The sequence below is a fragment of the Physcomitrium patens genome, chromosome 3 (assembly GCF_059467195.1).
Source record: "Physcomitrium patens ecotype Gransden chromosome 3, ASM5946719v1, whole genome shotgun sequence".
In the NCBI taxonomy this organism is placed as follows: domain Eukaryota; kingdom Viridiplantae; phylum Streptophyta; class Bryopsida; order Funariales; family Funariaceae; genus Physcomitrium; species Physcomitrium patens.
In genome coordinates this window covers 19,767,738-19,780,719 of record NC_143412.1, presented here as the reverse complement: position 1 = coordinate 19,780,719, position 12,982 = coordinate 19,767,738, and the positions used below count along the sequence as shown (strand labels likewise).

The following is a 12,982-nucleotide window of genomic DNA, read 5'->3' as shown; positions in this document are numbered from 1 at the left end:
ATTAGTGCAGATTTGTAATAGTTACAAATCTATTCTTACTTCTGTCAAGTATAGCATCTATGATTTTTTTTTTACTTCAAATAATTTAATAAATTCATAATTCAAATTAATTAAGAATGTTTTGAAATCTCTAATGTCAAATAATTTTTTTTTTCAAAGAAGAGTAATTTATAAAATTTAAGAAACAAATCAATGTTAGAAAATTAAATAGTTTGTTTAAAGGTGGATAATTCACAACCTTCACTACAATAAAAATAAAATAATCTATTCACTTCTAAAACAAGACAAGAAAAATTAGTTAGGACTCTTTTCAAATTGTCAAGGACATAAGTCTAAAAGAAAAAAAAATCTCAACACACTCTTGTGTCATTTGGAAAGACTAAGAAATCCCTCAAAGATGGTAATATATTGAACTAGAATGGCTATTACCTAAGACAATCTAAGATCTAGAAAGATGTTGATAAGAATAAAGAAGGTTTCATTCTTACTTCTATATATACTCTCTAATTAGAAGCTACATCATGATATTCTATAGCACTTCTAACACGTGTTGACTTTGTTAGACACCTGATTTAACTTACAAGTCAAGTTATCTATATGTAAGCCACATAGTTAGCTTGTTCCACAAGCTACTAACATATATATTATATGGCTAACTTATTGACCAAGGTTTTAGCCTAATAATTAACTACAAACATGTGTAAAGACAAATTAGTATCTATGAAGCTTCTAAGTAGTTTTTCTAGAAGATATTCTGAAATTTATTTATTTTTATTTATTTTTATTTAATCATATAGGTAATTATTAGAATAAATATGCATATCTGTAATACTAAGTCAAACTTAGCAAATATCAATGTTTTTTTTTTTTTCACACAAATATACATTCACTACAAAGATTTAATTATAATCTTTATTAATATTGTAGATTTTAAGTTAGATTCTTGAACATATTATTATATTTATTGTAAATCATAAACAAATACTACAATTGACTTAGTGCAATTGTATTGATGCATGTAACATCAATAATTTTTTTATTCTAAAGAGAGGTTTATTAGATGGAGTAAAAATAATTATTGTTTAAAAATAATTATAAGAAAGAAGCTAGAAAGATATATCTTATTCTTATTGGAAATTTAAAATATTAGTAAAAGTCTACAATAGTATCTAATTGGCTTAAGAAAAAATCTTATATACTTCACCAAACACAAAAGAAAAAGAAAAAGAAAAAAAAAAAAAAAAAAAAAAAAAAAAATGATTATATTTTGATGATCACCAATTTTTTAAGAATGATATTATATATACATCAAGACCATCAATAATTTAGATTTGGTAATAATAGATTACTTTTTTATATTTACAAATCTTATTGTATATATAAATTAGCAAATATAAATATTTTAGTGTTTTTTAATATTATAAGTTATAAAAATCTTCTAATATTAATCAAGAATCTATTAGAATTTTATAGCATAGATAATTATTGGAATCTATAGTAAAAAAAAAAAAAAAAAAAAAAAAAAAAACTTTTGTGGCAATATCAAATTTAGAGTAATATTTTTTCAAGTAATTTATAAATAAAAATAATACAAGTAACTATTGCCCATATATTATTTTAGGATATTTTCTAACTTTGAAATCTTTTTTTTTAAACTTTAAGCTTGTATAGACTATTACAATGGCATATCAAAGCATTAAAATTTTTTTACTCTTCTTGATCAAATCTTGAAATATAATAATAGTTATATTAATGGATAAGCATCATTTAATATTTCTTTAAAAAATTAGATATGGAATCTAAATTAGGTTATATTATAGAAATATGAATTAGATAAGAATAGTAACATAGTGGTATTTTTTGAAATTATATATATATATATGGTACAAATATATGGCAAATTAAAGCCTACTTTGCAAATAATTTATTATAGTTATATTTGTATTAGCAATGTTGACATCAATCACATAGATTAAATTTAAAATAATTAAAAATATATAAAAAAATTATATTAAGTTAAAAAAATAAATAAATAATAGAATTTTTATATAAAATAAAAATAATAATAAAACACATGCTTCCATGATAAGTAATATAATAACAACCATGACTATGTATCCTTACTTTGCAACAAATGTCTACATATTTTTTATCAACTAGCACACCTATTGGCCATATTTTTTTCTATTAATATTATATTTTTGTCTTTTTTAATTTCTCTAAGTTCATAATATGGTTTAAGATTTTATTGAAAGTTGGAATTAAATATTCTAATCATAGAATTAAATAAATTCAAATGAAATTATTTTGATTAACAACTAAAAATAATTGTTAATATTAAATTATCCAATCAATCAACTTTGTATATATCATATTTAGCATCTTTGTATTTCATAAAAAGTATCTTTTGAGTTTAATAATTTTTTTATAAGTATGATATGTAATATTCTACTTTAATATACATCTCAAAAAAATATTTAAAATTAATTTTAGAATATATGTTTTTAATTATTTTATTAATCTTAATTTAAATCTATAGACATTGCATAATCCACAAAGCAATTTTTAATCATACATGATTGTCATAGATATATCTAATTACCTTAATAAGAACTGATAGGCAAAAAATAAATGTAAGTAAATTTGATAATATCTCATAGAAAAGCTTCTTAGAAGCTTTATAGATGCATATTTGACTTTATACATGTTTATAGTTAATTGGTAGGTTGGAAACTTGGCCAACAAGTTGGCTACATGTCACACATGTTAGAAACTTATGATACAAATTGGTAGACAATAAAATCTTATAAATTATTAATATTTTATTTATTTATTTATTTATTTATTATTTTATTTGAAATTTTGTTGGATAGCCTACTCTATTATCTTTGAATTATCTTTGAATCCAAATATAATCTTGTCATAAATTAATTTTGTAACATTTCTTTTAAAACTAATGTTTGTTTTTATAAAAAGTATTGGCTTCATGAATTGTAAGAATGAACTTAAGAAAAAATAAAAATTTCAAATAATTTTTAAAGTATAATAATGTCTAGTTTAAATTGTTGCAACTCAATTCAAATCATTCTTTTCATATTGCTAAATTTATTGAATAAATTAGAAATAGATTTGATTTAAATCAATTTTTTCACATTGCCAAATTGATTGATTTAGTTTAAAACAAGCTAGATTCAAATTATTTCAACACACACACACACACACGTATATATATATTCTTTTCCTATTTGAAATATTTTTTGTTATTGATTCTCTAATTATTATACTAAATATCCAAAAATATGTATATATTTTTTATATTAAAAAAAATGTTTAAACGTTAACATATGCTTGGAGAATATTTCTATGAAGTTGTATAAGAAACAATAATTAGAGCATAGATCTATTTGTATTAATAAATTAAAATACATATAATTTTTATTTTAATTAAACCCCATTAACATTATTCAAAATAATAATGTAAAGCTAATAAAATTCAAAGTCAATTCAACAACAATTTTTTTTTTTGAAAGATTATGATTATAATAAAATCATTCTACTTATGTTATGATAGATTTTAATATAAATAATAATAACCATAGATAAAGATTTAAATTAATTCTAATACTTTTAAAATTTTAATGTTGTTTTTAAGCAAACTGTAGTCAATAATTGATTATCCTCAAATCAAATATAAGAAAAAACTTAGTGCTTTAAAACCCTTTGATGCTAGAAGTGTCTACTCTTAAATTCAAAGTAATAAGAACTTAGGATCCTATGATATATCATATGTAGGTAAAAACACAAATCAAAGTTTTACATGAATTTGGCACATAGTCCGGAAAAGATATTGGACGGAATTACATGTTGCATTTTATGTCTTTTATTTTAAAATCTGATTGGTACAGTCATAATTAGAATTTATTTTCAAAATTTTAAATAATACAATTGCAATGTTCCCTATATTTTAGTTTTTATAATCAAAGAAATTATAATAAATGATGTAGAATCATGATAGTCAAGCTTGTCTATTAAATAAAATATGGAAATTTAACTTATATTAAATCAAATAATTAGACATAATTGGTTTTTACTACTAAACCAAAGATCAAATCCAACTGGCAATTTATAAAAATAATTGTTACAAAAGACATTATTCAAACATGCCTGAGATAAATGGAAAGAATGTAGTGTTATGAGACTGTGAAATCAGATGTAATTATACAAGCTTTGCTTTCAAAAGTGAGCTATCAAAGATCATCAAATGATATGGTCAATTATCCCCTTCTTTCTATATACATTGCTTCAGCATGTCCAGAACAAAAGACGCCTAAACCCATGTACTCAGTACTACTGTATCTAATCCGGTCATTGGACCAAAATTTGGACCCAGACGCTGCAAACCAGATGCATTGTCTGATTCCAGCTGGACTTCAGATTAGATTGGCTTCTAGAGATGCTGAGGTGACAAGATGTCAAACCAGTTTGTGTTAGTCCGAGCCTACAAAATAAATGTTGTAGATCTTGATCCTTCCAAAGACCATGGCCAGAGCATCAATCACAATGTCAGTGTGTAAAAGAAGTTGGAGGGAGTCAAATCGTTCAAAATGGTACAAGGCAAACAAATTGGTGAATCAGGCGGAAGTCCCCTCGGAGTGTGTTCGAGGGGACTGGAATCGCTCATCCGGGCGAAGCTCCGCAAGAGATCGAATGATTTCGTCCATATCAGGCCGTTCTGATGGAGCAGGAGACACACATCGCATGGCTAATTGCAGTGCCGTCATTAGCTCCTCCTCAGTAGGTGCTGCAGCACCTTTCATCAACTCTAGATCAAAAACCTCTGCGGTCCAATTCTCCTTCACTATACCCGCCACATAGTCAGGTAAATCAATGGCTCCGTCAGTAGTGCTCACGTCTTGAGGTGCCTTCCCTGTTCATATCAAAGACAAAATAGAACCAATCAGATCAGAAGAAAAGAAAAGGATAGTAGAGTTGAGTGAGCCGCTCCCCAGAATTCCTAAGGAAACTACTGACCGGAACAAGAAGTTACCAGTAAGAAGCTCCAGCAGGACAATTCCAAAACTATAAACATCAGACTTTGTTGTCGCTTTCTTGAGTTTGGTCAGCTCAGGGGCACGGTAGCCAAGTGACCCGGCAGTGGCCACCACATTGGCGTTCGCCGCAGGAGTCATCAGCCGTGAAAGGCCAAAATCTGATATGCTGGCAGTAATTAAGGAGCCCCTCGTATCAAGAAGGATATTAGAAGCAGTGAGATTTCCATGGACAATGTTCTCGTTCTGGTGCAGGTGGACAAGTCCCCGAGCGGCTCCTTGAGAGACTCTAATTCTTGTAGCCCAATCTAAGGCTGTTTCTGGTCCCCTAGCTGTAAACATCCCATGGCACTGTCAGCTGTCATGTAGAACTGCTCTCAGGATTGATAGGCCGACCATGCATCACAAGTAAACTAGCAACCGAAATACAGTTTCCGCACAAGCTCAGAGGTGAAATGTAAGCTACACGTAGTGATACACAAACTTCCAAGTTCAACCACGTACCGTGAAGAAAGGCAGCTAGGCTTCCACCGGGCATGTAGTCATAGACCAGGAGCTTCTCGTCCTTTGGACCCCAGTAATATGCCCTCAAAGCAAGTAAATTAGGATGCCTGATCTTGCCAAGGACATCAACCTCTTTGGTAAAATCTTTCTGGGACTTCACGATGCCCTCCCGCAACCGCTTCACCGCAATATGGCTGCCATTCTCTAATGTGGCCTTGTACACAGTTCCGTATGTGCTCTTGCCCAAAACTTCCGCTGTGGCACACAAAAGATCATCTGCGGTGAATTGAATCGGTCCCTCGAAGTGGACCAGCTTGCCCCCCACTTCACCCTCCCATTCAGGAGACCTCTCCGGCTTATCCCTGCCCCCGTCCGCTGCCCGACCACGTCTACAACAGCAGCACAGCAAGATAATAGCCACCACTAACAGAATGGTAGCTAATGTGCCACCCAATGCTATAAAGACAATGCTCTGGATGCTTAGTGTTTTTCTATGAGAGGCAGTTTCTTCTGCAGTGGTGGGCCCTGTTGCAGGACCCGCGACAGGACACGCTAGGATGCCTGGAAATCCACACAGCCCTTCGTTCCCCGGACTGAAGGAGGTGATGTTGAAAGCCGTAGTAAATGCAGGAATAGGGCCACTAAGATTATTGTAAGTAACATTCAAAGAAGTGAGCGGCAAACCCCCGAAGCCAGGAGGAAATTGACCACTCAAGTTGTTCGACCGCAAGTCGAGAGATTCTAGGGCAGTAAGTCTCGCGTAAGACGCAGGTATGCTACCAGACAAGCCATTAGTTGCAACACTCAAAGCCTTTAAGGTAAGCACGTTTCCTAACTGCTCTGGGAGAGATCCGGTAAGCTGATTGTTGTTTACGTGCAATTCCAATAACCTTGCCGACGTCCATACACTAGGTAAAGGCCCAGTGAGACTGTTAGACCCTATATCCAGATACTGGCCTCGAAATGCTCCATAATCGGAAGGTACAGTGCCAGTAAAATTGTTCCCACTAAGATTGAGGATGTTGAGACTAGGCGAGCTCGCTATTTCCGCAGGAACAGCACCGGAGAGGTCATTGTTGGCAACATCAAAAGCTTGTAGAAGTGGCAATTTCCCAAATCCTGTGGGCAAGGGACCTGTTAATCTGTTATTGAATAAGGCAACACCCCGCAACGTCGTGATAGTGGCCAATGAGGCCGGTATGGTGCCAGTGATGACATTGTCATGGACATTGAGCTTCCGAAGACCTACAAGGTTTCCAACTTCAGGTGCGAGGGAACCACCCAGCCGCTTCGCTGGAAGCGCGATGGAAATGATGCGCCCTTGCGCACATTTGATGCCTGCCCAAGTGCCATCGCATGCTCCCATTCCACTCTCGTTCCAGCTCGCCAAGGCATAGCGAGGGTCAACCAAAGTGCGCTTGATCCTGAGCAAGGCCAAGACCTCCTGAGGAGATGCCGGTATCCCATCTGTAGCCGGTAGAGTGTCTGGATCTTGTGATGCAACCATGTGGTTGTGCAGCAAGAAGAAAGCGATCCACAAACCCGCGTGCCTGTCCCATCTCTTCTGCTGCTTGAAAGACAACATTCTGGCTTACTACATTAAGTTAAGTAGCTTTAACACGTAAAATTGTCTAACAAAAACATGTTCCTTATTCAGCGTAGCTTCTTAAGCGGGTAGCTGGTCCACCCTTAAGTACTTCAGTTCTTCTCCATGAGCACTGGCAGTAGCGATGTCAATTTTGAAGCACATGCATGAGCAACACAAACAGCAGAGCTGGTATACGACGATACCAACTTGCCCAAATTCTACACTACTGAGAAAATTGCAATTTCCAAGCATTGAACTAGACAAGAAAGGCTAAGTCCTTTCTCCACACTCGTAGATGTTGTTGAGTACATAAACTCACAATGCGAGCGAGGTATCTATGATGGAGGCAAGAGGAATAAGTTGAAACTAGTAGTAGAACAGCAACACCAACTGCAACTCGCTCAGATGCACAGGACAGCACTACCCTAAACCACACGGACAAATTACAGCTAAATTCACGAGTGCCGCCCTCGCTTATAGCCACTAAGAAATAAAAAAATAAACAGAAAAACAAAATACAATCAGCCACTCCCAGAGACTGCAAAAATCTACTCTACATACACGGCAGCGGAATCCAACCCTCTCATCTCAAAATCGTCTTAAACCTCTAAACCAACCAACGGTAAAAACCCAAATCCTCCCACGCTGCACTTAGAGCAGATCAACTACCACTAGGAGGGGTTAACTCAAGAGCAACGGTTAGAGAAACCAAAATCAAACCATGGCTTTTTTTTCCAAAATCCACGAAGGTAATCTAAGGGGAACGAAGCTCTGGCAGAGATGCTCTGCACATACACCCGGGGTACTCAACCCGGCGCTTCACAAAATGGTGCTTGGCTCTCTCCGACACACTCTTGCAGCCCCTGACGTTCAACGGCACAAAACCCGATGGGACCAGAGGAGGCGCGAAAACTAGAGAGGGCTGCAGGCAGCTGCTACCAAGTGAACGAACTGAGCAAGGCAGGAGCAGGATCGGCAATACCACCACCAGCAGCAGTAGCGACAGGGCCCCCAAAAAAAAGACAACTGCCTGATGACACGACCTCAGCTGCGAGCTTCATCGAGTGCTGCTGCTGCTGCAACGGACGGATCAGTGACTCCATCAGGGTGGTCATCACCTCCATTGCGGCCATCCCCTCCCCCTGATGGCCACAACGGCAACGGGCCGCGCCAGTCCTTCCTTTCTTCCTTCATCGCCATGCATGCGACGAGGGGAGGCTCTCTCTGTGCCCTCCTGGAGAGCTCCCTCCGTTTCTTCCTCCGTCCGTCCGTCCGCCCCTTCGTTCGTCCGTATCTCCCTCCTTCATCGCGTCCGTCCGTTCTCTTGACGTCGTTCCCTTCTTCCATGTTCTCCTAGCCACCCTCTGGAACATTCCATCCTCTTTTAGTTTTTGGTTCCGTTTTCTCAAATCCTTTTTTCATCCTCCTTCATCCAATTCGACTTTTGAGTTTGGAAAGTCTTATTAAACCTTTGAGCATTTGTATATCTAATAAAAAATCATGGCTTCTCACTTTAAAAACTTAATGACCATTTTTTTATCCCAATTGTAACCATTTTCATGTGCATGGAAAGAGTCTTAAGCAAACCACTAAAAGTGGGGTTTCAAAGCAATTTAATTTGCTATTCTTTGCACATGCATCTAATGCAGTTTTGAAGAGTATTTTCAAAGCAACGATTCAGAAGCAGAATGAACTCTGTCAATTTCTGTATGTGCCCTCAAAGTAATTATGTAATATGCTTGCTTGCAGAGCAGCCACACTGCACATTCACTTTGATGGTTTTAATCACAGGTAGAGTGCACAGAAAGAAAGAAAGAAAGAAAGAAAGAAAGACATATATACAGATATATATATATATATAACTAAGTTTGTAATAATCTTCCAATGCAATGTAATAATCTTGCAATGCAACAATGGAATGGAAAAGTGATAAAATTTTACAAAAATAGAAGAAGTGTGTAAAAGAAATTATATCTTGTTATCGATAACCCTGAAAAAATTATAAATTAAATATTAACTTAAATTTAATAAATTCAGTGTCAACTTTTGGGAGATGGTTTAGCCGATTTGGGTATTGCTATTAATATTTGATGATTTTAATTTGTTTGGAAGGCAATTTTTCCTATCAAATATGTTGTGTGCTACACGAATTTTGAAACTGATTTTGTACATATTATACATAAAAAAGTTCTACATAAATAAATAATATTATTATTAAAAATAAATTAATATTAGAATGACGAAAAATTAATGTTAATACAAGATTTTGAGGTCGTGATAATACCAAGTTTAATTAAATCACATAATAAAGATTTAGAGTCTCAAGAATTTAGGCATGAGGACAACTTCTCATTAAGCCCTAAACTAAATATTGTTTGAAATATGAAATCATGATTTTAAATATCGTTTGAAATATGAAATCATGATTTTAAATGTCGTTTGAAATATGAAATAAGAAATATGAAATTATAATTAGAATACGAAAGCATATAAATTATTATAATATCGTTCATAAATGTCAACTAATATCACATTTAAAACACTTTCAGTATAATATCTTAATATTTTATAAACTGTAATATGTAATTTTTTTTCAAGTACGTATTCTAGTTCTATCATGAAAATCTCAGAAATCGATTATAATTAATGATGAGTTTTTTCCTTCTGAGAATATTCAGTCTTTGCAATGACTTTTTAAATTCCGAAAATTCGTTTATTTTAATTGAGACTCAAATTTCAAGAATACTGATATCTTAAACTTCCCAAAAAAAACCAGTGATTATACTTAGTTCTGTTAATTGGTTTTTATATTTATTTTATTTTGGTACTATTGTAATTTTACTAATTTTTAATTGGAATTATAGTTTTTAAGAAACCAAGTTTAATACATAATTTTACTGGTAGAAATCTTATTTTTATTGTTTATGGTATTCTTGTCATTATACTATTGTTTATAAAGATTCTCTCTAGAGTTCCTTCATCTAAATATAAAAAATAGTTTTAAATACTCTTAATCTTCTCATAAATTTGATAATACAAAGATAATTTTTATCTTTTATACAAAATGTTTCAATATACCTCAAAGTTAATTTTATAATATTTTACGTACTAAAAACTTACTTAAAGTTTCGTATATGTGCAAAATCTCAGTAATTCCATTACGATTAAAAAGATCACTACAAATTCTACAAATTCTTTATAATTGTACTTATTTACAGTCTATGAATTTCCAAATTATTATTAGTTTTCTTGTTTTATTATAGGTTATCCAATATTACTTTTTTATGACAGTTTATTATTCTATATATGAACATTTGATTTTATATTTATTTCCTAATTTTTTATTATAATTAATACACTATATATTAAAATAATATTATTCTTTCTTTAACATTGAAATTTAAGTATTGAATAAGTTATAAAGATTTGAGGCTTCTTTTTTTTTTTTTATCAGATAAGAGATATATTTATTTATATTTGAAAATTTCTCCACTTTTTCTTACAATTTATGAATTTTTATTCAATAACTTAATCTTTTTTTGAAAGACCATCCAATTAATGAAGGTCCAAGACATCCTCTTTGTATTGAGGTCTTAAAGACATTCAATTTCAAAATCATTAGACTTACATGTTATGAGATATAATTAGATAAGATACCTAATTAATTTTTGAACTAATTTAAATTTAAAAAATTAAAGACTGAATCTAAACTTTAAAAGATTATTTTGAATTTATGAATTAATATTTTATATGTTATTTATTGATCACATAAAAACCCAAGCTAGATTATCATTTGTGCTATTTTTAACTTTTTGATTTTTTATATTTAAGATTAAAACTTAGATTTAGTAGAAAAATTGGATAACATCTGTGGTTGATTATGGAGGAAAAATGACCATAAATAACTTTTAGAATCCAAAATAATTTCCACAATCATAAGTTTGTAATGTTTTAATTTGAAACACATGATTTTTTCATAGCAACAGCATGGATCTGATACAAAACGCATCAAATGCATAAAAAACATTGTGTACGTTTTATTTTTTGTTGTAAAAGTAGAACTTGTGAATAGTGTTCTTGTTTGATGCTATCCTTAACCAAAGGCTTTGAATTTTTTACATAAAGAAATAATAATATGAGGTCAATATTTTGTTCATTTCATAGTGAGACAGCATATTCTTCCATGTATCAAAATCTCAAAAAATAAAAATAAAACCAATGATCAAAAAAAATCTCATGGATATGTGTTTCTCAACTACAAAGCATGAATGAAAAATCTAATAACATTACTATTATTAACTCATGCAAAGAGTTTTTTGTTAGAGTATGACAATATCCATTATTTGACAAGATTATTTATTTAGTTATTATTGTTAGGGGAATGATGAAGTAACCCAAATTTTTACTAAAGCGATCAACTTTATCTTAACCATCATTGCACCCTTGTAACCCCCATCCTTGTTCCTAGCCGTTCCCCATTCCCAACCGTTACTAAGGATAGGATGGAGGGTTGAGAATGTTGGGAATGGGGTTGGGCAGCTAGGAACATCAAGAATGGGGGCAATGGTTGGAAACAAGGGAACATGTGGGGATAGGGATGGGGTTGAAAGGGTAAATCTAGTGCAAATTTGGGTTGCTAAATTTTTTTTCTTAGTAATAACAATATTTAACTCCTTTTCGAAAGAATAACAGAACACCGTGGAAAGAGCAGAACAACGTGGCAGCACTGAAACATTCGAGCGTTGACCGTTAGAACTAACTCCGCGTATCGCAGGGTGTCAATCACCAGACCTCAAACTCACGACTCCATGAAATCGGGGTAACAGTTACAATCCGGGTATCAACTCAAACACGTCAGACGCCGATACCAGGTCGGGTTGTGTGGGATGGGTTTTACCCAGGTATGTACATAAGGTGACGGACATGTACGCCAGTTCCCTAAGACAAAGATGTGTATAATGGGGGCCCTTACAACTCCTACGCTAGCCATTACGACCCTACCACATCAGCTTCAATTCTAGGGTTTCAGTGTTTGGAGGCAGGACGACTTGGAATTTGAAATGGCTCCTCCCACATAAATGATGCATCCCAAGGCACCTAGTAGCAGTTTTATATTTTGGTGTGGGTCAGTTATTGAGTTTGGGAGGATTAATTGTTGATTGAGAGAGAGAGTGGGAAGCAGGTGCCCCTGGCTCAGTTATGAATGAGAGATCAGTTATGAATGGCGCTCTTGAAATGGAGGCCCCTTTTCAATGAAGGTTGCTTTAAGGAGGGATTTCATTCCATTGAAGGGTTTTAATGGTCAGGGTGTGTAGGAGGATCCTCCACTTTTCAAACGCCCTTACTTTCTTCACTTTCATATTTCGTTATGCCTGTAGTTTGAATAATTAATTGTGATTTAAACAATAATTATAGTTATGGTTTGTTGAAGTAGGTAGACGAGATGGAGATGCTTTATGACAAAGAGTGTTTCAAAATTGGTGTTATGTTACATGAAGGAAATATTTGTAGTTTCTCAAGGTCACTGAAGGGGTCATTACATCCAGAAGTTCATTTTGAAATCCTCATGATCCATTTTTTGACTAATTATTTTAAGGTATTAAGTAAACCTAATAATAACTTCTCAATTTTAACCAATTATTAAGCTTTGAAAGATTTGGCCTCTTGCTTTTTCCTTTAGCTATAAGGCTTATCTACCTCATAATAATATGAAGGAAGAAGAACATGAGAAAAAACTTAAAATGAATAAAAAAAGAGAGATGAAAGAATAGAAAAGACAATCATGTTTTTTTATAAAAATTACTTTTTTTTCATAAAACCTTCATCGACATGGTTTTTGTTT

At 32.9% G+C, this 12,982-nt stretch overlaps 1 protein-coding gene across 1 annotated transcript; it reads right to left on the bottom strand.

Annotated features, from left to right (window-relative positions):
* Positions 1-4,185: 4,185 nt before the first annotated feature.
* On the bottom strand, positions 4,186-8,230 carry LOC112279539 (putative leucine-rich repeat receptor-like protein kinase IMK3). The gene is made up of 3 exons (XM_024514072.3): positions 5,553-8,230; positions 5,048-5,380; positions 4,186-4,927 (listed from the first exon to the last, which is right to left on the bottom strand). The coding sequence occupies exons 1-3, from the start codon at positions 7,135-7,137 to the stop codon at positions 4,632-4,634; spliced, it is 2,214 nt and encodes a 737-aa protein (XP_024369840.1). The 5' UTR covers positions 7,138-8,230; the 3' UTR covers positions 4,186-4,631.
* Between the last annotated feature and the right edge of the window lie 4,752 nt (positions 8,231-12,982).